This window comes from Haliotis cracherodii, unplaced genomic scaffold (assembly GCF_022045235.1).
Source record: "Haliotis cracherodii isolate W230 unplaced genomic scaffold, xgHalCrac1.p SCAF_21, whole genome shotgun sequence".
Taxonomy (NCBI): domain Eukaryota; kingdom Metazoa; phylum Mollusca; class Gastropoda; order Lepetellida; family Haliotidae; genus Haliotis; species Haliotis cracherodii.
The window spans coordinates 1,745,359-1,770,571 of record NW_027266277.1 but is presented as its reverse complement, the minus strand read 5'-3'; the positions used below and the strand labels follow the sequence as shown (position 1 = coordinate 1,770,571).

Sequence of the window (25,213 nt, the reverse complement as noted above, 5' to 3'; positions counted from 1 at the left end):
GAGAAATAAAAATTGCGGCTGCTGCATCGATAGCTTCCTGAAATCGGGTTTGTGAAATCAAGGTGGCATATGACGTACAGTACTTTCCAGGTCACCACCATTACTGATGAAATAAGCACACTCGAGATTTCCTTACAGTTTGGTCAGAAGGAAAACATGACCTCTTAGGCTTACATATGACAAACGTTTATTTCATAAGCCATATGCCAAAAACGATATACACGGGTATAATAACTGTACTGTGACAGAATACGAAAAGGAAATTGTAAATATGATGGCTTTAATACGAATACACAATATATCTGTTCAAATGCTTAATATGTTCAAATGCGTAAAATGAGAACTTGAAAATGTCAATGAAATACGATATTTATGTTTCTGGAAGAATGGTTAGAACACAAAAAAATACTTGTTCATAACATCCTGACCTCCCAAGTCGGCTTCCGTACTTGTTATTTACTACGCGTGTGGCATATGATATGATTGCAGGTTATATTCTGACTACTTGATGATGGGCGGAAGATCAGCTGAGGATTTCGACAAAACTGTGAGAAGAGATATCCAGACCGAGGAGACCTGCATGAAGAACCACACGGTGGAGCACTGTCTGTACAGCCTGGAGATAGCACGAACACTTCAGGTAGGAAAAGTTTGTTATTACATAAGTCTGAAGCACATTCACACAACTGACAAAATGTTATTGCATATTACAATGTCTATTCTTCTTTCACAGACTCGGATTTTCTTAGGGTTCTATTCAGTTTACATGCGAGAAAGGCTGAAGGTTTTTCCAAGAGAGCAATTCCTTATCTTGCGAACAGAGGACCACGATCAAGACCCAAAAGCTCGCCTGAGAAAAGTGTATAACTATTTGAAACTCAGTGAGTTTTTATCTTTTTTTCCCGTTGCGTAAGTAAAATCTTTCCAACTATTGACCCAGAATGGCGATGCTCAGTTTCATGATAACACAATCTTTATTTTATGTTTGGGATACATCAACATCCTGGATCGGCGGATCAACTCTATCAATACTATCATACTCATATGCCTTCGTCAGGACAACTCATTCAAAGAGCCATTGTATTTCAGATTATACAGAAGACTGGCTGACCATCGCCAATATTCCCCATATGCGGGTCAGTTCGAAGAGCATTAGTGAAGGACCTATGCTTGAAAAGACCCGTGTCTTGCAGGGCAATTTTTACAGCAGATACAAGCAGGATTTGGCAAATATCGTAATGGTGGAATAAACATTTTTACCGCCAATACAAGCAAACGGACCTGGGCCTGGTTACCTGGTATTCGCAACAGGATATCTTAGCCTCTCCGTTAGGGGTGTACTTGAAACAGTCCACCTACCAGGAGCTACGTGGATAATAATGCAGCGAAGACAGTGACCTACTGGAGTATCCTGAGGCCACTTGGAACATTGTTCATTTAACCAATCAAGATTATTGATGAAGCTTCGGCCTAGAGCAAAACATATATAAATATTATTTGCTCAGGCCAGCAGATGATCCAAGGTTATTCTTTTACATGCATTTCAAAAACGCTTCAAGTATTTTACAGTCTCCTCGAATATTTAAAAACACATTCACTTGGGTATCTTCGGGTATAGACACGTACATGTACATATCAATTTTGCAGTGTAAACATAGGATACTGGATGAATCTTACCTATGTTATGACATGAGGACCAGAAGATCATAGACTTTCAAATTTGCATTTTGAATAAGCAATCCATTTGTTTAAATGATACGAATTTGGTTGGCCTAAATTACACACAAGTGCAGTTTGAGATGCATCGGTTGTGAGGATGATGGGTCAGGCTATGCAAGAGTGGGGGAAATTGTAATGGCTTGCTTTAGGTTTTCTAATGCCTGTTCACAAATGTCAGACCCTTCGGAAGATGCGTCTTGTTTTAACATGTGGTGTAGAAGGGTGGTCGATGACAGAAAAAGTCTTCCCAAATTTGAGTTAATAAGTTGCTAAACCTAAGCAATGAAGCTCATCATGGACCTTTTCAGGGAATGGGATTTGATTGACTGTATCTATGTTTGAAGGATCTGTACATGTGCGAGTTTACGCTCGCTTTGTAAGTGAGGCCAGCTTCTTTGATCGTTTTAAATATTGCCTTGATGTAGTTCAAAGTACCTAAATGGTTTGCAAGAAGATCATGTTAGCCATATACATGTTTAGGAACTATAACGCCATACCATTTCTGTTGCTTGATGGATTGATGAAGGCCGATTTGTGGAGTGGAGTGGAGTGGAGTGGAGTGGAGTGGAGTGGAGTGGAGTGGAGTGGAGTGGAGTGGAGTCAAGTGTTTTTTGCAAAAAAACACAAGTACAATCAAAAGCGAAAACAGCTATAGATACAAAGATAACATTTAGCACATATTATTTATAAAGGGATAAATATGTTGATCGAGTTCAAAAATCCCCACAGTAATAAAGATTAATTGAATACAGAGTTATGGCCCTTGATGTTTTAACAATATTGCCAATTTCTCGGTAAGCAAAACAGATAACTCTTTGGCCATGATTACCCTTTTAAATGACATTTTCTGGTGCCAGTCCTTCCATTATTTCTCAAATAAACTTTGCAAATTTGTAGGGGATTTGTGGTTGCATGCCTGTCATTATCGCAGAAATCAAAGTTACAATTGTAAGCATGCAAAATACGTATTCAGGGGTTCTTGTTGAACTCTCAATGAACGATGAAGCATTTAATATACACACTCATTTGTTTGCCTGTAATAAAAACACTTCCCTCATTTTCCCTATCTATTCCAAGAGCTGCATCATCGACCATCAAAAGGTTCGACTGGAGGTGTTTCTGACACTGTTATTTCCTGAAATAAATAATATCTTCAGCACGATTTATGTCTTTTCTCATCCCTGACTGTCCCTGCTGTTGTGCTCTTGGTTTGTCCTCTGTACTTATGCACATATTTAGTTGTCAGAGATGTATGTGGCAACAGCAGGGGAAGACCATGACTCTAGCTGATCTGAATGCCGCTACCTTGTACAGCAGTATATACAGTGGCACTCTGTCACCAAGTGATCATGCAGTGATAAAGTCTTGGAGCAACACAGACACATCCTGTTCACGGACACGTGTTGCATTTCATGCGTGCTGACAGGTAAGTTTCAATATCTATTCATGCTTTAAATTAAGTAAGGTTTTATTCAATCTGGTAAAGGTACTTTGTAGCACAAGATAAGGTGTATACATTTTCAAGTTGAAAATTTAAGTCTGGGAGTATTTGCAAAATGTTTGCAGATACACGATTTATATACTGAACCGCAAAAGAAACGTCAGCATGGATAGATATATGAGAAACCTTATTTGTCCAAACACTGTAAACATACTTTGAGACATATTAAAAAAGATGAAGCTTGACAGAGCTGATCAGCAAGGTTGAAATTATAATATTATAATACTTAAAGTGAAACACAACACTAGTCTCTGGGAAAATGGCATCACAAATCAGTATCTCGTGTGTCCGCCACGTGCACTGATGACTGCCGTGCAACGTCGATACATGGAATGGATGAGGCGGTTGATGAAGGCCATAGGCACTTGAGCCCACACTCTGAGGAACGCCTGACGCAGTTCAGCTGCAGTTGTCGGCTTTGGTCGGAAGCTTGACCTGTGCAACACTATTGTCATGAATGCTGTGATCGTATTTACAAAAGAAATCCATGCATGGCTTCCGAAGTTAGAACTCAAGTAAATGCTTGCTCAAAGCGTATTTCAAATGCAGTATTTTTGTGATATGTTCGAAAATTTGTTACGGCTTTCCGTAAGGTTTGAAATATGAGCATTTTCTTAGCCGGAGAAACACTTATTAATTGTTCACTTCAGATTTCATGGGTATGTATTTGAATAGTTTATATATGCTCCTATTACCGGTACTAAAACAAGATGATCACAGATGAAGAAGGGATATAATTCTATGGATATACGACTTCTTTTTTTTACAATGAATGCGACGTTTCCGTGCAGATACCAACACCGTCAGCAAGTGACTTCATGCATATAGAACCCTCCTGTGCACACGCCCGTCACCATGGTACTCTAGTGACTTATTTTATTAACTAGGTACCCTCCTGTATACAGGACTGTCACCATGGTACTCTAGTGACGTATTGTATTAACAAGGTACCCTCTTGTACACAAGACTGTCACCATGGTACTCTAGTGACGTATTGTATTACCAAGGTACCCTCTTGAACACAAGACCGTCACCATGGTACTTTAGTGACGTATTGTATTAACAAGGTACCCTCTTGTACACAAGACTGTCACCATGGTACTCTAGTGACTTATTGTATTAACGAGGTACCCTCTTGTACACAATGACATCCGATGACCTGTGTCGATCATGCATCTCTATCATTCACAGCTGCACGATGTTCTTGACAGTTAGTGATTCATAACTTCACCTTTTGAAAATCCATTATTGACAGCTGACATTGGAGTTCACATCATATTGATCACTATCTAGCTAGTTAATACTTCAGCATGCGCGTGGAATAGGTAACAAAAGTACAATACAATGTGTATTAAAACCATAAATAAAAAGTTCCATGTCACATTGTTATATACTGTTTGGAAGTATGTACATCACTATCATATATTTTTACTTAAACGACTACATAATCTGCATGATGAGTGAACGACCCGGTTCGCCTCATTTAGCTCTTTACACACTGTGTAATATGAATGTTGAGTGAACGATCCGGTTCGCCTCATCTAGCTCTGTACCTGCTGTGTAATATGAATGTTGAGTGAACGATCCGGTTTCGCCTCATTTAGCTATATATTCGCTGTGTGATATGAATGTTGAGAAAATGACCCTGTTTGCCTCATTTAGCTGTATACACGCTGTGTGATATGATTCATGTTGAGTAAATGACCCTGTTCGCCTCATTTAGCTTTGACCATGCTGTGTGATATGAATGTTGAGTGAACGATCCGGTTCGCCTCATTTAGCTATATATTCGCTGTGTGATATGATTCATGTTGAGTAAATGACCCTGTTCGCCTCATTTAGCTTTGACCATGCTGTGTGATATGAATGTTGAGTGAACGATCCGGTTCGCCTCATTTAGCTATATACTCGCTGTGTGATATGAATGTTGAGTAAATGACCCTGTTTGCCTCATTTAGCTTTGTACATGCTATGAAATATGAATGTTGAGTGAACGATCCGGTTTGCCTCATTTAGTTATATATTCGCTGTGTGATATGAATGTTGAGTAACGATTCGGTTTGCCTCATTAAGCTTTCTACATGCTATGAAAGATGAATGTTGAGTGAACGATCCGTTTCGCCTCATTTAGCTATCACTAACAAATAGTGATAATACAAACATGTGTTCACCATCCGGTCGGAAATGTTGCCTAAAGTGAACCTTTACCCACAACGTCTGTGTCCGGTTATATAATATTAACGTAGCCCCCTAGTACTAAAGTACTCATGGAAATGAAAAAAAAACTGTTTTGCTGGATTTAATAATCAACACAAAGCATTACGTAGATGTAAATACGAAATAACAAAACAACTGGAAAAGAACTAGTCTGGATTTGCTAGTTTAATCTCAGTGCTAAATACAAAATGTACTTTACAGGAGTTAATTTGTAGGCACATTCAACATTCAAAAATATAACGAAGTCAAAATTGACATAACATTATGCATTATGGAAAAAAGTTAAAACAACAATAAAAATAACATAGCTGACATGTTAGTTGCTGTTTGAGAAGGGAATATGTTACTTTTACGGTCTGATATTTTGACGATGATTCAGTATCCAACAATGTTACTCACAAATCACTAACCACTGACAAATCACATGCATGTGGGTTTCAAGCACCTGTTTTCACCTGTCGTCAAGGTGTCATAGGTCATGGACATTCACCTTGATCTACTAACACCTGGTTATGCTCAGTTTCACAATAGTCTGTTTTGTTCATATTTTTACACACTTTTACGTGTAAAAAGACATAAAAACCTTTGATACACTGTATTTGTGCCAAGGCCCAATTAGTACTAATTGAGTTGTTTGAATGTTTATATATTTTGTATATTAACTGCATTTATGTAAAATCTGAGATCGAAAAAACAGTTTTTTTTCCATTTCCGTGAGTACTTTAGTATCTTAGGTGGGGAAACATATTTAAACATATTTATAAATTCACAACATATATCTCTTTCCAGCAAGTGAAGATGAGGTTGGAATCAAGACGATGGGTGTTATTGATGCTGGGTCTGTGTGTTTTATTGTATCTTGTGACACGGTATGGCAGTCGAATGGACCATGTAATCAGCCCACACATGCTTTCGCATGGATATGTACCAGAAGCAAACAGAGTAGACGACACATCAGTGAAACTTGACATTCAGTGTGTAGGAGCAGGGCCACATGAGGCAGAAGATCTGTTCTGTATGGTATGTAAAGGGTTTGCTGCGTTGCCACAACCACCTGGAGAAAATATATCATAAGTTTCTATTGAGGAGATTCATGAATCTTCATCTTTTTTTCCTATAACTGAAAAGAATGTCCGTGTCTAAATATATCACACTGATCAAACCAAAACTTACTTCGTTCGCTTTGGCTGTTATTGTCTAAATGAAATATAATCAAATGCAATGATGGTTTCACATATTTGTTACCATACACAATTCTTTTCAAATTCATCAGAAATTGTATGTCAGGCTAGACTGCTTGAACAATGAAATATATAAAGGGATAGTTGACTATTGGAAAGTAGAAGTGATCCCTCTTGTCTGCACGAAGGTGTGTGTGTGTGTGTGTGTGTGTGTGTGTGTGTGTGTGTGTGTGTGTGTGTGTGTGTGTGTGTGTGTGTCCCAGTTGTCTAAGGCGCCGCGATTCGCTGTGCAGAGTTGCGTCCCTTGGGCACGCCAGAAACCTATGATTGTGGGTTCGAATCCCGGTTCGCCCCAATTATGTTTCTAGGTTTGTCAGCACCATACCCGTGCCCGTGGGTTTCACCGAAGTGTTAAACGTCAGAGACCTGCATCACTTCGAGCTTTCCTCCCACATGAAGCTGACACGCCGTGATATAACTGGAATACTGTTAAAAGCGGCGTTAAACCCAACTCATTCACTCACTCACTGCACGAAGGGGATCCTAGTTGGTGCCCATGCAGATGCCAACTTATTGCCTGAATGTCTTGCTCCCAAATCATGACACAGATGTTATCAATGAGAAAGTTCAACATTTCACATATTGTTTTCTCAGTAAACTTCCTGATGACATTTGCTTTAATTACTGACAAATTGTCCTGAACCCTTGAAGACAGATATGTAACTATATATAACTTGGCACATAGATCTTAAACCTACTCAATTGTATAAACACTGCCTCCTATCCTGTATATATTCTTGTCAACTATACTCTGTACTTGCTTGAGAACGTTGTTAGAACCTACACCGAGACCATCGCTCCTAATTGTAATAAAGAAGTCGTTTGTCCATATGTCTCATCCTTACTCATTACAAATACAGTTACATATTCTATCATAAACTGCAGATGGCTCAACAACACCAGTAATAACTTTTTTTAGTGCTGCAATTAGGCCGTTTACAAAAAGGCCCAGTGAACATAGTTCACAGGAGCTAATGCCTTGCATGTCATATTTGGGGGGGATACTAGTATGAATATTTCATGCTTGTTTGATATGTCACGTATGTCGAGTTGTTTGATCATACGATTCATATTGTGATGTTTACATATAATGGTCATGCTATTTGAGGTCTTGTCAGTGGCAACAACTACCAAGATTCCGTGTAGGGCAGCCAGACTTTGTATAACAGCCAGCTGGGACAGAATGGGTTTATTCCAATTCTCTTTCCTCTTTTTCAGTTAGTGCTTTCTAACATTTACAAGATGATTCTACCATTTACTTAACCCACACTTGAAGACATTCAACAGGCTCCTCTTCTATTTTGGCCCATTTTCTGGCATATGGTTTCATAGCATCCATGATGCCTTTATTTTCAATTGGTAACTTTAAACACATGAATGATCACCGTTTTGTAATGCTCTGTTTTAAATCATAGGAGAGACCCAAATATGTGCCGGAATTTAAGAACCCCTGCTGGTACACAAAGGCGGATGGGAAGTTACGTCTCAAGTGCATGCCTTACTACCATATCCTGGGTGTGTGCAAATCGGGAACCACCGACCTCGCCTACCGCATAAGGGCCCATGAAGACGTCCTTGGATGCAATGATTGTTTCAGTCAGAAGGAAATCTTTTACTGGTGCCGTATCAGATATGGTAATGCAAGCATTATTATATGAATACTTCTGTGTGTGGATGGGCGAATGATTGACAAGGGTTTTAAGAACACTGACCATCAAAGTGTATTAGTACATATAAACCAGTAGGATCGGTCTTTACAATTTATTTGTTTCACTTAAGACATACCTCTCAGACAATTATTGGATGAGGGACATAGTACAGAATATATATAGTAGGTGGAGGATTAACAGTAGAGGATTAACAGTAACAACAATTGCATACATGAGTGGGATAACATTGGTAGGTATTGACAACAGAAGGATAATGCTGTCACAACACGATGGACAGAGAACACATAGATGGAAGCCAATAGGGAAATGAAGACAATAAACAGGATAAGTGATTATTGTTTGATGAGTTCATAGTAGGCGGGTGGGATGAAATAGCCTTGTTCTGTTGATTGATGGCTGGTGGCTTCTGTGCTTCTGTTAGTTTTCTTTTAGTGAAATCATTGAGGTTGTTGGCGAGGATTTGGACATTGTCCCAGTTGATGTTGTGATTGGGACAGTTACTGATATGGTCCGAGATGGCTGATTTGCTGTCGGATTTAATGGTGGAGGTTTTGTGCTCTTTCATTCTGGTGTTGATTGGGCGGGATGTTTCACCTACGTAAGATTGTCCACAGTTGCAGTTAATTTTATAAACTACACCTTTAGGTTCTTGGGGTTTGGTGGTGTTCTGTCGTTGGCTCTTAGCAGGGTGTTGACAACAGAAGTAGTCCACATTCACCACCACAAGCCAGCAATCAACAGAGATCAAGGTGATTTCATCCCATCTGCCTACTATGAACTCATCAAACAACAACCAATTATCCTGTTTTATTGGCTTTGTGTCCCATTCCACCTATGTGCTCTCTGTCCATGGTGTTGTGACAGTATTATCCTTCCTACTCATGTTATCCCACTCATGTATGCAATTGTTGTTACTGTTAATTTTCAACCTACTATATATATTCTGTACTATTAGCAGGGTGTTGGTTAACCCAAGGGAAACAACTGAGGACTTACAATTATACTCTCTAGAAGCTAACATAAACCAAGACCAAAACCCTCAACCCCTAATCACCAGCACGCGCAGAATAACCTCAACTAGAAACGGAAAAACGGTCCCAACCTCCATTGTCATAATCAACTTTAAAAAAACCGCTAAATTCCCTGAAGCCCCCAAACACATATCCTTCGGAGCCCACACCAACTTAGAAGTCAAACCCTATATAAAGCAGGTTAAGCAATGTTCAAAGTGCCTCAAATACAACCACACTGCTTCCCAATGCACCTACCCTAAAACTAAATGTAAAAAATGCGCACAAACAGACTGCCCAGGCACATGCACACCCTGGTGCATCCACTGCAAATCCACCCAACACACCTCACTTTCAAACCAATGCCCACACAGACACACACTCACCCAGCAGGCCAACAAACACATAAACATAGAAACGGCTAAAATCCAAACACGAAAATTTGCTACACCTGCATCTAAACCACTCCTCCCTACACCACACCCAAACACCATCCCACAAACAAACACCACACCCATAACCGACAGCTCTGTCTGGGACCCCTACCGAGAAACCGCACCCACCTCACACACACAAGCAGCCACTCAACCAACCACGAACCCTCCCAAAACATCAACCCCCGCATGCAAAACAAACCTCAAAATGACCACCACAACACGACCCTCATCCAAGCACCCTACAGCCCATATGGCAACAACGCTCTCCCACAAGCAAGCACAACAACAAAACACAAACACTAAGAAAACATCAGCTACACCCATCCCGCCAACACCTTCACAACCCTCCACATCACATGCCTCCCCCTTGGAAACTCAACCAGCTAAACCTAATCCAACCCATGACGAAGATTTCTCCACTACTGAGGAAACAATAGACACTACTCCAACTAAAACAAACCAAACTTCCCAACCAGCCAACACCCCAAACCTAAATAACCTCACCTTACTCCTAGCATATATGCATAGTCAAAACTCACCAAAAGCTAGTATGGAATCCTTCCACAAAGTAGCTTTCAATCTAAAATTAACCAATCTTCCCTTCTTCCTCTTTAACCTCCATCTAAAAGAACTCACCAAATAAAATAAAAACTAAAAACTAAATCACCAATCACCCGAAACCAATAATGGAAGGACTAAATATTTTTCAGTGGAACGCCAACGGACTCACCTCCCACGGCCATGAACTAAAAACTAAATTTAAACTAAATAAAGGCCCTCACATTGCTTGTATACAGGAAACCAAATTCTCAAAAAAATCGAAATTCACACTACCTAACTACAACTCAGTTAGAACTGACAGAGCTAAACCGAAAACAAGAAGAGCCGCAGGAGGACTAATCATATTTATCAGGGAAGATATAAATTACGAAGAAATAAAAATAGACACGCCAAACCTAGAAGCCAACGGCATTAAAATCACATTAAATAACCGAAACATAAACATCATAAATATTTACCACTGGGCGGAACAAAAAGTCCAACCTGAGGATCTAAACAAACTACTCAAAATAAGCGATAAATCTACTATATTCCTAGGAGACTTTAACGCTCACCATCCTACATGGAGCATAGATGATAAAATAGATAATCATGGCAAATTAATCTCCGAATGGATAGAAACAAACGACCTAGTACTCCTTAATAGCAACCAACCCACTAGGTACGATAAGATAAACAAAAAAATGTCGGCTATCGACCTAACCATATGCACCGCAGATCTAGCCCAAAGCAAAATTCCATTACAACAAAGCTAACTGGGACCAATTCCAAGATATCTGCAACGAAGCTAACTTAAACGAAATAGAAAATAATGATCCAGAAACCTATTGTAAAAACCTAACAGACTATATAATAAACGCAGCCAAAACCTCCATCCCCTTCAAAACATCTAAGACAGGCAAACCGACGGTACCATGGTGGAATGAGGAAATAGAACAGACTAGACGAAAACGTAAATCAGCCTTCAATAAAGCAAAACGCGACTACAAATATTTAAACATAGCCCACGAACTAAACCACCAGGTTCAAAAACTAGTCCAAATAGCCAAAAGTAGAGACTGGAAAAAATTCTGCGAAGGTATAAATAACCGTACAGATGCCAGAACGGTCTGGCGCAAAATCCACGCCATTAGAGGCTTAAAACGACATAAAAAAAACCCTAACATTAACATTTCCTACTCCCTGGAAACAGGCCCTAGTCATACCAATCCCTAAACCTAATAAACCAGCTAATCAAGCTAACTCATATAGACCAATATCCCTAACTTCAAACTTATGTAAAGTAATGGAATCAATGGCTAAAAATAGATTACAACATTACTTAACCCAAAATAACACCATAAACCCAGATCAAAGCGGTTTCACTCCTGGCCGCTCAACCCTAGATAACCTCGCCCGACTAGAACAAGATATTAAGACAGGACAACTAAATAAACAATATACCACAGGCATCTTCTTAGACTTCTCTAAAGCTTTCGACATGGTATGGCACGATGGGCTAATACAAAAACTTAAAAAAATAGGACTCAAAGGTCAGATAATAAACTACATCCAGGACTTCCTAAACAATCGTAAAATAACCGTGTGTATAGACCAAACTCTATCGGACCAATGTCCCCTAGAAAATGGCACTCCACAGGGCAGTATCCTCAGCCCCACCCTCTTCAATATAATGATAAACGATCTATTCGAGGGTCTATCCCCTAAAGTAAACACATCAAAATTCGCGGATGATGGAGCCATCTGGATCCGCACTAAAAGCATGAAAATGGCCAAAAATCTACTCCAAAAATCTCTTAATAAAATACAACAATGGGCTGACAAATGGGGCTTCTCCCTTAACTCAGAAAAAACAACAGGAATAGTATTCAAACATAAAAACATGAAACCCGCCTCCCCAATCCTCCAGCTCAACAATCAAACAATCAAATTTCAAAAACAAACCAAATTCTTAGGACTTATTTTCGATGAACATCTCACCTGGGATGCTCACATCCAAAACCTAACAACTAAATGCAGTAAAGACCTAAACACCCTAAGATGCCTAACTGGCTCTAACTGGGGAGCCTCCAAAGATACTCTCCTCTCTCTCTACATATCCCTAATTAGATCAAAACTAGACTACGGCTGGGCCATATACAACACCCTAAACAACTCTCTATCTAAAAAACTTGACTCAATACAATATCAGGCTCTCAAACTCATTACACGCACCCAACATGGCACCTCCTACACCTCACTTCAGGCCTTAACAGGAGAAATGCCACTAAGTCTACGCAGGGAACAGCTAAGCTTAAATTTCTGGGCCGCGTCCCAATCAAACCCTCTCATCCAAAACTTAATAAACCAAAACATCAGCCCTAAAAACCAAGCTCTAGCTCGTAAACACCCCTTACTTACCCCAATATCCCAAAGAATAACAAACTACCTAAATGAACACCAAATTAAAAATCTTAAACAAAACTGCAAACAATCAAATATCTTCACCCCTAAACTTAAAATACCCAAAATAGACACAACACTAGCTAGCCAAATAAATAAACAAACCGACCCAAACATAGCTAAAACTACCACACTAGCATACATACACAAAAATTGGCCAAATTGGTGTCACATTTACACGGACGGATCCTCAGATCCGACCTCCAAACACACGGGTTTCGGAGTCCATACCACACAACCAACTAAAACCACACAATCCTTCCGACTCCCAAATAACCAATCAATATTCACGGCAGAACTAATGGGCATGGCCTCAGCCCTCCACAATCAAGAATCCAAAAACAACCAAAAAATCCTAATACTTACTGACTCCCTAAGTGGACTACAAGCCCTCCAAAACAAAAATACCAAAAACCGACCTAAATTAATAAATCAAATACTTAAAAGCTCCAACGACCTAACAAAAGCAGGCAAACAAATAACCTTCTTGTGGATACCCGCCCACGTAGGAATATACGGTAACGAAAACGCCGATAAAGCAGCTAAAGTATCCCTCAAAATCCCAGAAATAAGCTTAAACTTACCCATCTCAAAATCAGAAATTAAAAGTGTAAACAAACAAAAAATCACAAAAAAATGGCATAACCTATATCTAAACTCAAATAGCCAAATCAAAAGAGTGCTCAGCAAACCACTAACCAAACCAAAAATTCTCCATCCATCCAAAAAAATCGACAGAGTAATCACTAAACTCCAAACAGGACACACCAACCTAAATAACCACCTAAAAAAATTTAAAAAACACACTACAGGTAACTGCCCACGCTGCAAACAACCAGAAACCCCAGAACACGCACTCATCCACTGCACACACTACCTAACACATCGAACCGCATTACAAACCACCCTCAATCTAAACAAGGCTCTCACTCTAGAAGCAATACTAAACCCACAAAATAAACTAGAAAACTTCAAGGCCTTAGGCGTATTCTTAATAAAAACGGAACTAATAAAACGCATCTAAAACCATAATAACCTACCAAATCAAAATCACAAAAACAAACAATCATCCACCATACCCAGCTCCCTTAGTTCTCCTCCCCAACCCCATCGGCATCTATTCCAAATCTCAAAATTCCCAAATTCTATATAAGCAACCCCTAAAGCCCCCTCTTGGGTTGCACAGACCACCCTCGCCCCTTTCGGAAACACATTAAATGGCCTGGCCGGGCCCGTGTGCGAAATACGCATCAGTCGGAAAGCGCACGTTAAATCTCCAAAGTAAGTAAGTAAGTAAGTAGCAGGGTGTTACGAAGTAGAAACCGATGATGACGTAAACGAAATAACACGCTCAGCACCTAAAAGAACCAAAAAACTACAACGTAAACCCCAAACTCTCCCCAAAAACACGCTAAATAGTGTTACTCTCCTTCTAGCTTACATGCTAAAACAAATAAATCCAGATGCTAGCACTAAAGCCCTGCATAAAGTAGCATTCAAACTCAAACTCACCACCCAAAACTATAAAGACTTCAATACAGGTTACTAACTAATTATCTCAGATATATAAAATAATACCATAAAACAACCAATCTCCAAACACTAAAAACCCAAATAATGGCAGGACTAAATATTTTTCAGTGGAATGCTGGCGGGCTTAACTCGCACAGCCACGAACTAAAAGCAAAATTTAAACTAAACAAAGGACCGCATGTAGCATGCATCCAAGAAACTAAATTCTCAAATAAATCAAAATTTAACTTAGCCAACTATAACATAGTCAGAACAGATCGTCCTAAAACCAAAACAACTAGAGCATCAGGAGGCTTAGCCATACTAATTAGAGAAGACTTAAACTATGAAGAGATTAAAATAAACACCCCAAACCTAGAAACCAACGGTATTCAAATCACCCTAAACAACAAAAAAATAAACATCATAAATATCTACCACTGGCATCAACAAAAAATCCAAGCAGAGGATCTAAACATACTTCAACAAATAGGCAAAAAGTCAACAATTTTCCTAGGAGACTTTAATGCCCACCACCCCTCCTGGGGCACGGGGGAAAAAATAGATAATCACGGTAAAATAATCTCTGAATGGATAGAGGCCAACGATTTCGTATTACTTAACAATAACCAACCAACCAGATATGATAAAAGCAATAGAGACATGTCGGCTATCGACCTAAGTATATGCACCTCAGACTTAGCCCAAAGCACTCAATGGGAAGTTCACGACGCCCCACTAGGAAGTGACCACTTCCCAATAAACATAACCATAGGAAATACCAACGTCCCCGACAAACCCGAAAACTCAGAACCCAAATTTAACTATAACCAGGCTAACTGGGATAAATTCCAAAATATCTGCAAACAAGCCAATCTAAACGAGATAGAACATAATGACCCAGAAACCTTCTGCAAAAACCTAACAGAATACATAATCACCTCAGCTAAAAATTCAATACCCTTTAGAAAAGCAAACAAATCAGGCAAACCCTCAGTACCCTGGTGGAACGAGGAAATAGAACAAACCAGACAAAAACGTAAAAAAGCCTTCAATAAAGCCAAACGCGACCATAACTACATACCTATAGCCCTCAAACTAAACCATGAGGTCCAAAACCTAGTCAAAATAGCCAAAACCAGGGACTGGAAAAAATTTTGCGAGGGATTAAATAACCGCACAGATGCCAGGACGGTCTGGCGCAAAATTCATGCCATTAGAGGCCTAAAAAGACACAAAAAAACTCCTAATATAAATAACTCAACCAACCCCAGCGAAAAAGCAAATAACCTAGCTAAACACTTTTCGACCATCAGCAGTAACAAAAACTTCAGTGATAAATTCCAAACAAAACTCAAAACAGAATCCAAACCTACCAAAGAATTAAACGATAACCTAGAAATAAACCAACCCTTCACAATAGAAGAATTAAACTATGTACTCCAAAACAGGAAAAAGGGAACAGCCCCAGGACTAGACCTAACATCCTACCAAATAATCAAAAAACTCCCTCCCAAGCTACTCCAGTCACTACTCAAACTCTATAATCTAATCTACCTAAACGGCCAGGTACCAACCTCTTGGAAACAGGCTCTAGTTATCCCTATCCCTAAACCCGACAAACCTACAAACCAAGCTAACTCTTACAGGCCAATATCTCTGACCTCAAACTTATGTAAAGTAATGGAATCTATGACCAAAAATAGATTACAACACTACCTAACTCTAAACAACACCATAAATACAGACCAAAGCGGGTTCACTCCTGGCCGCTCAACTCTAGACAATCTCGCCCGGTTAGAACAGGAGATCAAAACAGGACAACTCAACAAACAATATACTACAGGCATCTTCTTGGACTTCTCAAAAGCATTCGACATGGTTTGGCACAACGGGCTAATTCAAAAACTTAAAAAAATAGGACTAAAAGGATAAATCGTTAACTACATCCAGGACTTCCTAAATAACCGAAAAATCACAGTTGGTATAGACCAGGTTCTATCGGACCAGTGTCCCCTAGAAAACGGCACTCCCCAAGGCAGCATTCTTAGCCCAACACTCTTTAACATAATGATCAATGACCTCTTCGAGGGCCTATCCCCTAAAATTAAAACATCCAAATTCGCAGATGACGGAGCCCTCTGGATCCGCACAAAAAGTATGTCAACTTCCCAAAATCTACTCCAAAAATCCCTAAATAAAATACAGCAATGGGCAGACAAGTGGGGCTTCACCCTAAACTCCGAAAAAACTACAGGAATAGTCTTCAAACACCGAAAAATGAAACACACCACCCCAAATCTTAAATTAAACAATAAACCAATTAAGTTCCAAAAACAAACCAAATTCCTAGGACTCAATCCAATACCAAGCTCTTAAAATAGTCACACGTTCCCAACATGGCACCTCTCTCACTTCACTTCAGGCCTTAACAGGAGAAATGCCACTAAACCTACTTAGGCAACACTTAACCCTTAATTTCTGGGCCTCGTCCCAATCAAACCCTCTCATCCAAAACCTCATAAACGAAAATATCCGCCCTCGTAACCAGGCTCTAACTAGGAAGCACCCTTTACTTACTCCAATATCTCAACGAATTTTCAACTACCTAAACGAAAACCAAATAGATAACCTCCAACAAAACTGCAAACCATCAAATATATTTACCCCAAAACTAAAAATCCCCAAAATAGACACATCTCTGGCAAACTCAATAAACAAACAAACCGATCCAAACATAGCTAAATCCACCACACTAGCTTACATACACGAAAACTGGCCAAATTGGTGCCACATCTACACAGACGGATCTTCCGATCCGATCACAAATCGCACTGGTTTCGGAGTCCACATAGCACAACCAAATAGGAACACTCAATCTTATCGACTCCCAAACAACCAATCCATCTTCACTGCAGAGTTAATGGGCATAGCATCCGCCCTCCATAACCAACATGCTAAAATACATAAAAAAATCCTAATACTCACAGACTCACTAAGTGGACTACAGGCCCTCCAAAATAAAAACACCAAAAACCGCCCTAAACTCATTAACCAAATACTCAAAAGCGCAAATAACTTAACAGAGGCAGGCAAACAAATAGCATTTATCTGGATCCCAGCCCACGTAGGAATATATGGAAACAAAAACGCCGATCAAGCCGCCAAAAAATCCCTCAAAATTCCTGAAATAAGCCTTAATCTACCAATATCTAAAGCAGAGATCAAAAGCATTAACAAACGTAAAATCACCCAAAAATGGCATAAGACATACCTAAAAACAAACACACAGATAATCAAAATCCTCAAAAAACCTCTAACCAAACCTAAAATCCTCCATCCATCCAAGAAAATTGATAGAATAATCACCAAACTCCAAACAGGTCACACTAAACTAAACAGTCAACTCCTAAAAATAAAAAAACACGCAACCGGAAAATGCCCACACTGCCCACACCTGGAAACAATAGAACATGCACTCTTACACTGCACGCACTACCAAACCCACCGAGCAACACTCCAAACAAATCTAAAACTAGATAAAGCCATAACCCTAGAATCAATCCTAAATCCACATAACAATATAGAAAAATTTAAAGCACTAGGCGTATACTTAACTAAAACCAATCTAATGATCCGCATCTAAAAACACTCAACCACACCACATAAACAAACAAACACACACCAACACACTCCCCTAGTACACTACCACACCCCTAGGCATGCATTCCAAATTTCAAAATCTCCAAAACTTATATAAGCAACCACTAAAACCCCCCTCTGGTTGCAACACCTTTATTTTCCCTTCAAAACCACGCTAAATGGCCCGACCGGGCCCGTGTGCGAAATACGCTCCAGTCGGAAAGCGCACGTTAAATCTCCAAACGTAAGTAAGTAAGTAAGCAGGGTGTTCTATGTTTGAATACTATTCCTGTTGGGTTTTTTTCTGAGTTAAGGGAGAAGCCCCATTTGTCAACAATGGGCTGACAAATGGGGCTTCTCCCTTAACTCAGAAAAAACAACAGGAATAGTATTCAAACATAAAAACATGAAACTCACCTCCCCAATCCTCCAGCTAAACAATCAAACAATCAAATTTAAAAAACAAACCAAATTCTTAGGACTTATTTTCGAAGAACATCTCACCTGGGATGCTCACATCCAAAACCTAACAACTAAATGCAGTAAAGACCTAAACACCCTAAGATGCCTAACTGGTTCTAACTGGGGAGCCTCCAAAGATACCCTCCTCTCTCTCTACATATCACTAATTAGATCAAAACTAGACTATGGCTGCGCCATATACAACACCCTAAACAACTCTCTATCTAAAAAACTTGACTCAATACAATATCAGGCTCTCAAACTAATTACAACACGGCACATCCGACACCTCACTTCAGGCCTTAACAGGAGAAATGTCACTAAGTCTATGCAGGGAACAGCTAAGCTTAAATTTCTGGGCCGCGTCCCAATCAAACCCTCTCATCCAAAACTTAATAAACCAAAACATCAGCCCCAAAAACCAAACTCTAGCTCGTAAACACCCCTTACTTACCCCAATATCCCAAAGAATAACAAACTACCTAAATGAACACCAAATTAAAAATCTTAAACAAAACTGCAAACAATCAAATATCTTCACCCCTAAACTTAAAATACCCAAAATAGACACAACACTAGCTAGCCAAATAAATAAACAAACCGACCCAAACATAGCTAAAACTACCAGACTAGCATACATACTCGAAAATTGGCCAAATTGGTGTCACATTTACATGGACGGATCCTTAGATCCGACCTCCAAACACACAGGTTTCGGAGTCCATACCTCACAACCAACTAAAACCACACAATCCTTCCGACTCCCAAACAACCAATCAATATTCACGGCAGAACTAATGGGCATGGCCTCAGCCCTCCATAATCAAGAATCCAAAAACCACAAAAAAATCCTAATACTTACCGACTCCCTAAGTGGACTGCAAGCCCTCCAAAACAAAAATACCCAAAACCGACCTAAATTAATAAATCAAATACTTAAAAGCTCCAACAACCTAACTAAGGCAGGCAAACAAATAACCTTCTTGTGGATACCCGCCCACATAGGAATATACGGTAATGAAAACGCCCATAAAGCAGCTAAACTATCCCTCAAAATCCCAGAAATAAGCTTAAACTTACCCGTCTCAAAATCAGAAATAAAAAGTGTAAACAAGCAAAAAATCACCAAAAAATGGCATAACCTATATCTAAACTCAAATAGCCAAATCACAAAAGTGCTCTGCAAACCACTAACCAAACCAAAAATTTCCATCCATCAAAAAAAAATCGACAGAGTAATCACTAAACTCCAAACAGGACACACCAACCTAAAAAAAATTAAAAAACACACTACAGGTAACTGCCCACACTGCGAAGAACCAGAAACCCCAGAACACACACTCATCCACTGCACACACTACCTAACACATCGAACCGCATTACAAACCACCCTCAATCTAAACAAGGCTCTCACTCTAGAAGCAATACTAAACCCACAAAATAAACTAGAAAACTTCAAGGCCTTAGGCGTATTCTTAATAAAAACGGAACTAATAAAACGCATCTAAAAACACAATAACCTACCAAATCAAAATCAAATAAACAAACAAACATCCACCATACCCAGCTCCCTTAGTTCTCCTCCCCAATCCCATTGGCATCTATTCCAGATCTCAAAATTCCCAAATTCTATATAAGCAACCCCTAAACCCCCCTCTTGGCTTGCACAGACCACTTTCTCCCCTTTTGGAAACAGATTAAATGCCCTGGCCGGGCCCGTGTGCGAAATACGCATCAGTCGGAAAGCACACGTTTAATCTCCAAAGTAAGTAAGTAAGTAAGTAAGCAGGGTGTTGAGGGAGTTGGAGCTGGTGAATAATGTATTTGTGTGTACCCCAACACCTATCGTGTTATCTTTGTTAATTTGATTTGCTATAATTTATTAGAAAAGGTATATACAAAAAAAAGTGGAAACAGTACCGTCAAAGTTATTGACCCAATATAAAAATGCGGTAGAACATGTTTGTTCATGACGAAAGATTTCGTTGCAGTCCATGAACAGTAGAATATAAATCATCTGACATCTACACAGGTTATACACATAGCATGCGACCACGACCACCATGCAACTTCAGCTGCTATCAACAAAAGTTCGATACTGCTGCGCTCCGGATAAAACACACAACTACAGAAACAGGCTACCACAACATGATCACAGGTAAATATACCTCATGAATATATTTTATGAATAATTTGAGTTGTTATATGGCTGAAATAATGCCGATGCGACGCTAAATTTTAACTCATTCACGCATGAATATTTTGACGTATTTAAACATTCCCTGTTCGCAGTATGGTTATATTTCTAGGTTTGTCTGCATTATATACATGGGTTTCAACAAACTGGTAAATTTAAGACTTGCATCAATTAAGCTTCAGGCGTCCTCCAACATGAAGCTAACACGCCGTAATATAACTGTTTTAACGCTGCTGAGCACAATATTTCAAACTCCATCACGTCTCCCTATTCGTCTAGGTGATGCAAGTCCTTCAGATTTTAGTGATTTCCGAGGATGGCCCAAAATACCACAAAATGCAGGTTTAGAGAAACCAGTGGTTATGACACCCCATCTCATGAGACACGTGTATACAGATCCGAAGTTTATTCTCATCTTCAGAAATCCAACTGATAGGTAGGTACCTGTTTTTTGTTTGCAGACACAGGTCTATTTTTTACAGTCGCATACTGCAGTGTAAATGAGTTAGAGTTTGGAGACATATGGTTATTTTTTTAACACTCACATATTGTAAGGTAAATGAGTTAGAGTATGACGTTTAATGCTGAAGTCAGTAATATCTCTACTCTCTAAACGCTGCCTCCTACCTGTAGTGAGTGAGTGAGTATGGTTTTACGCCGCTTTTAGCAATATTCCAGCAATATCACGGCGGAGGACACCAGAAATGGGCTTCACACATTGTACCCTTGTGGGGAATCGAACCCGGGTCTTTGGCGTGACGAGCAAACGCTTTAACCACTCCCCTCCTAACTGTATATATATATTTGTCAACCATACTCTGTACACCAGCTGCTTGATAACAGTGTTAGAACCTACACCTAACTGTAACAAAGACGTTGTTCATCCTTGTATCTTATCCTTACTAATACTCCAACTTCTAAATGCCTCCAAAAGAAGTAAGCCTCATGTAGGGACCAACTTATCCCCAGATCAAATATGCATGCCGTGACTTCAAAACAGCTTAGTTACAGGGACTGACCTACTGATCCCTGCAAGCAGACATTGTGTCTTTTAGGAAAAGGAATATTGAAACGTGACCATATGCATGTCTTTTTGTCTTGTTGTGTATACATTACGCTGCATTGTGTCGTTTTCACGTGTTTAGAAACTGTTCATAACACCTTTCTTTATAAAGACGTTAGATTTTAGCTTTTACAAGGCTTCAAGTAATATAACCATTATAGTTAAGCATCACAGCGTTAATTGTTTGATCAGAGAACTTGGTATAAATGACATGTCAAATAAGACCAGTATGTTTACTGAGAAGGAAATATCTGCAAAAACAACGCATCAGTACAATTAGTACTTTTGGCCCGATGCTGAATCCTAAAGAAAAGTCCATTCTTTTTTTGTACTTGATTCCAAAGCTAAAAAAATTATAATTAGTACATAGATATATGTTTTGATGGGTCCATCAACTGTACCACCTGTCTTGAGGGGCGGTCGGGTAGCCTAGTGGTTTAAGTGTTCGCTCGTCACGCCGAAGACCCGGGTTCGAATCCCGACATGGGTACAATGTGTGAAGCCCATTTCTGATTGTCCCCCGCCGTGATATTGCTGGAATATTGCTAAAAGCGGCGTAAAACCAAACTCACTCACACCTGTCTCGAAGATTAACCATATTCTTAAATACAATCTATGAGGGTTTTTCTTTATAATCACAGAATGTGCTTTAGACAATTCAATTTTGTCAAAATATTTGATGTTTCAATTTTATGCACACCAAACGAGAAACTTAAGGAAACGCATAATTTCTTGATCCATGAGGCTCCAATACGTGGTGACCATAGATCTAGAGAAATCTCTATCTCCAAAGGTTCAGGATAATTTGTCAAAAATGAAAGTTTACTGAGAAAAAATATATATGAAATGTTGAGACTTCCTCATTGATAAAATCTGGCAAAACTTGGGGGTTAGGCATCTTGACCAGAAATAGGCACCAATTGTGCTGCCCTTCTTGCTGATCTGTTTTTTTTATGCACATGAATCGGAATTTCAAAACAAGGTATTCTGGCCAAGACGTTAAACTTATAGGTATAGTGATGATCTGATATGCACGTCGTTCAATAACCTTCAAACAGCCATTTCCCTTCCACTGACTTACCAACATGAACAAGAAACAAAAGAGATACGTGAGAACGCCTCATATGTATCATATTTAGATCTATGCATAGATTTAAAGTGACAAAAACCTCTTCGTGAGACTTTATTTCGAGCAGTATTCTAACAGCTCCAGCCCACATTTTGCAACTTTTGAGATTCAATCGAGCATGCTCTTTATACCAAAATTTCAAAGTGCGTCATATCATTCTTGTTAAAACCATTTTTATCAGGTTTACACAATTCAAGGCCTCTGTAAAGATTGTAAATAATGTTAAGGTATATCGCTATATGATAGTGATTCATAAACACATGCTTATGGTATGGTCGCAATCACAGAAAGGATTGTTTAAGCAGAAATTTCAGATCTTTAAAAAAATTGCTTTTTCGCTTTTATTTGAGAAATGGTTGGATTTATACTTATTTGAAAAAGGGTGGGTGAATAACGGTGACCCTTCAGGCATATGATCTAAAGACTTTAAAGGACATGGTCACTACGTATGAAATTAGCATACAAACAGCTTATTACAGCATAATCTGTAGGCATACAATACTTCTAAGAAGGGGTATACAATGGTTGTTTGTTCGTTTGTTGTTTAACGCCGCACGGTCTATAACTTATCGAGACTACACCGGACAAGCCAGTGATTGACATCATGAGCATCGCTCCACGCAATTGGGATCTATGACATGTATCAACCAAGTCAGCAAGCCTGACCACCCGATCCCGTTAGTCGCCTCTTACGACAAGCATAGTCGCCTTTTAAGGCAAGCATGGGTTGCTGAAGACCTTAACTATCCGGATATTCACGGGTCGTATCCAATGGTATTTTGACAGAATCTTCATAGGGGGTTGAAGTAACGTAAATTAATTGTGTCCCCTATGAGTCCCTTTTCATTCAAAGTATTTTTCATTATCCATGGTTTTAATCGTAGAATGATTGTAGGTTGTAAATGTTTGGGCTTAAACTTTCTAACAATCCCAAGTGGCCAGGGGGATGGTGTAAATCCTGCTGGGGTACCATGCAGGAAGCAGATGTACAGTAAGTCCCCATGGTCCCTAGTATGGTGGCCTAACTTTGGTTGCTGGTGATCTCTAGCCCAGTTTTATGATGTATTGTTTGAAATAGTTAATTTTTATGGTTACATACTAGTTTAAAGTCTATACCTGTGATAATCTAGTACTTTTACTCTCCTTTGTCGACAGATTTTATAATCGATAAATATGTATTATTACTGAACAACTTGATTTAGTCACGATATGGCTGAAATATTGCCGATGTGACTATAAATCTAAATTCACTCACTCACTATTGAAAACTTACCTCATTTTGTGGAAATTCAACATTTGATCTTGTTTAGATTTGAAGGCTACAAACAAATATTGACTATTTTTCAAATTATTACTACTTTGAAGGTACCTGTACATTTCCTAAACATACTTAAATAACTTTGCATGGCATGAACATACCAAGTGCAATCAATATACATAGACATGTTTGTATTTATTCAACAAATATCAGTCCTTTGAAATTTAAATAAGTATTAAATTATAACATAAGAATTGAGACAGTAAAACAGATTTGGCTAACTATCTAAACATGACATATAAACATAAAGTACTTACGTTTGCATGTATGCCAGATGACATAATTTCAGGTTATATTCTGACTATATTATGCGGGGCGGAAGATCAGCGGAGGATTTCCATGAAGCTGTGACAAGAGATATTCAGATCGAGGAAACCTGCATGAAGAACCACACGGTGGAGCACTGTCTGTACAGCCTTGAGATAGCACGAACACTTCGGGTAGGAAAAGTTTGTTATTACATAAGTATGAAGCACATTCACACAACTGACGAAATGTTATTGCATATTACAATGTCTATTCTTCTTTCACAGACTCGGATTTTCTTAGGGTTCTATTCAGTTTACATGCGAGAATGGCTGAAGGTTTTTCCAAGAGAGCAATTCCTTATCTTGCGAACAGAGGACCACGATCAAGACCCAAAAGCTCGGCTGAGAAAAGTGTACAACTATTTGAAACTAAGTGAGTTTTTATCTTTTTCTTTCCGTCTGCGTAAGTTTTCTTTCGATTAGTGACGCAGATGAACGATGCTCAGTTTCATGAAACATAAACAAGTATGAAAGGAAAGATAACATTGTCATAATTATGTGTTTGGGATATGTCAACATAATTTCCCATACCAACTCAGCTACTGACATACACATATTCCGACTTAAGGATAACTCATACCAAGGCACATTGTATTTCAGATTATACTGAAGAGTGGTTGTCTTACATCGCCAGTGCGCCTAAACGCAATGTCAGTAAGAAGAAGAAAAGTATAGAACCCATGCTTGAAAAAACCCGTGTCTTACTGGACACTTTTTATGGCAGATACAATAGGGATTTGGCAGATGTACTACAGGACAAGAGGTTTCTGTGGCTGACATAATA

General features: G+C 39.2%; 1 protein-coding gene across 1 annotated transcript; it reads left to right on the top strand.

Moving 5' to 3' along the window:
• The first annotated feature begins 511 nt into the window (after positions 1-511).
• LOC139471025 (carbohydrate sulfotransferase 15-like) lies at positions 512-25,211 on the top strand. The gene is made up of 8 exons (XM_071253327.1): positions 512-640; positions 6,227-6,457; positions 8,094-8,313; positions 20,447-20,572; positions 20,891-21,047; positions 24,411-24,561; positions 24,655-24,802; positions 25,030-25,211. The coding sequence occupies exons 1-8, from the start codon at positions 512-514 to the stop codon at positions 25,209-25,211; spliced, it is 1,344 nt and encodes a 447-aa protein (XP_071109428.1).
• Positions 25,212-25,213: the final 2 nt, after the last annotated feature.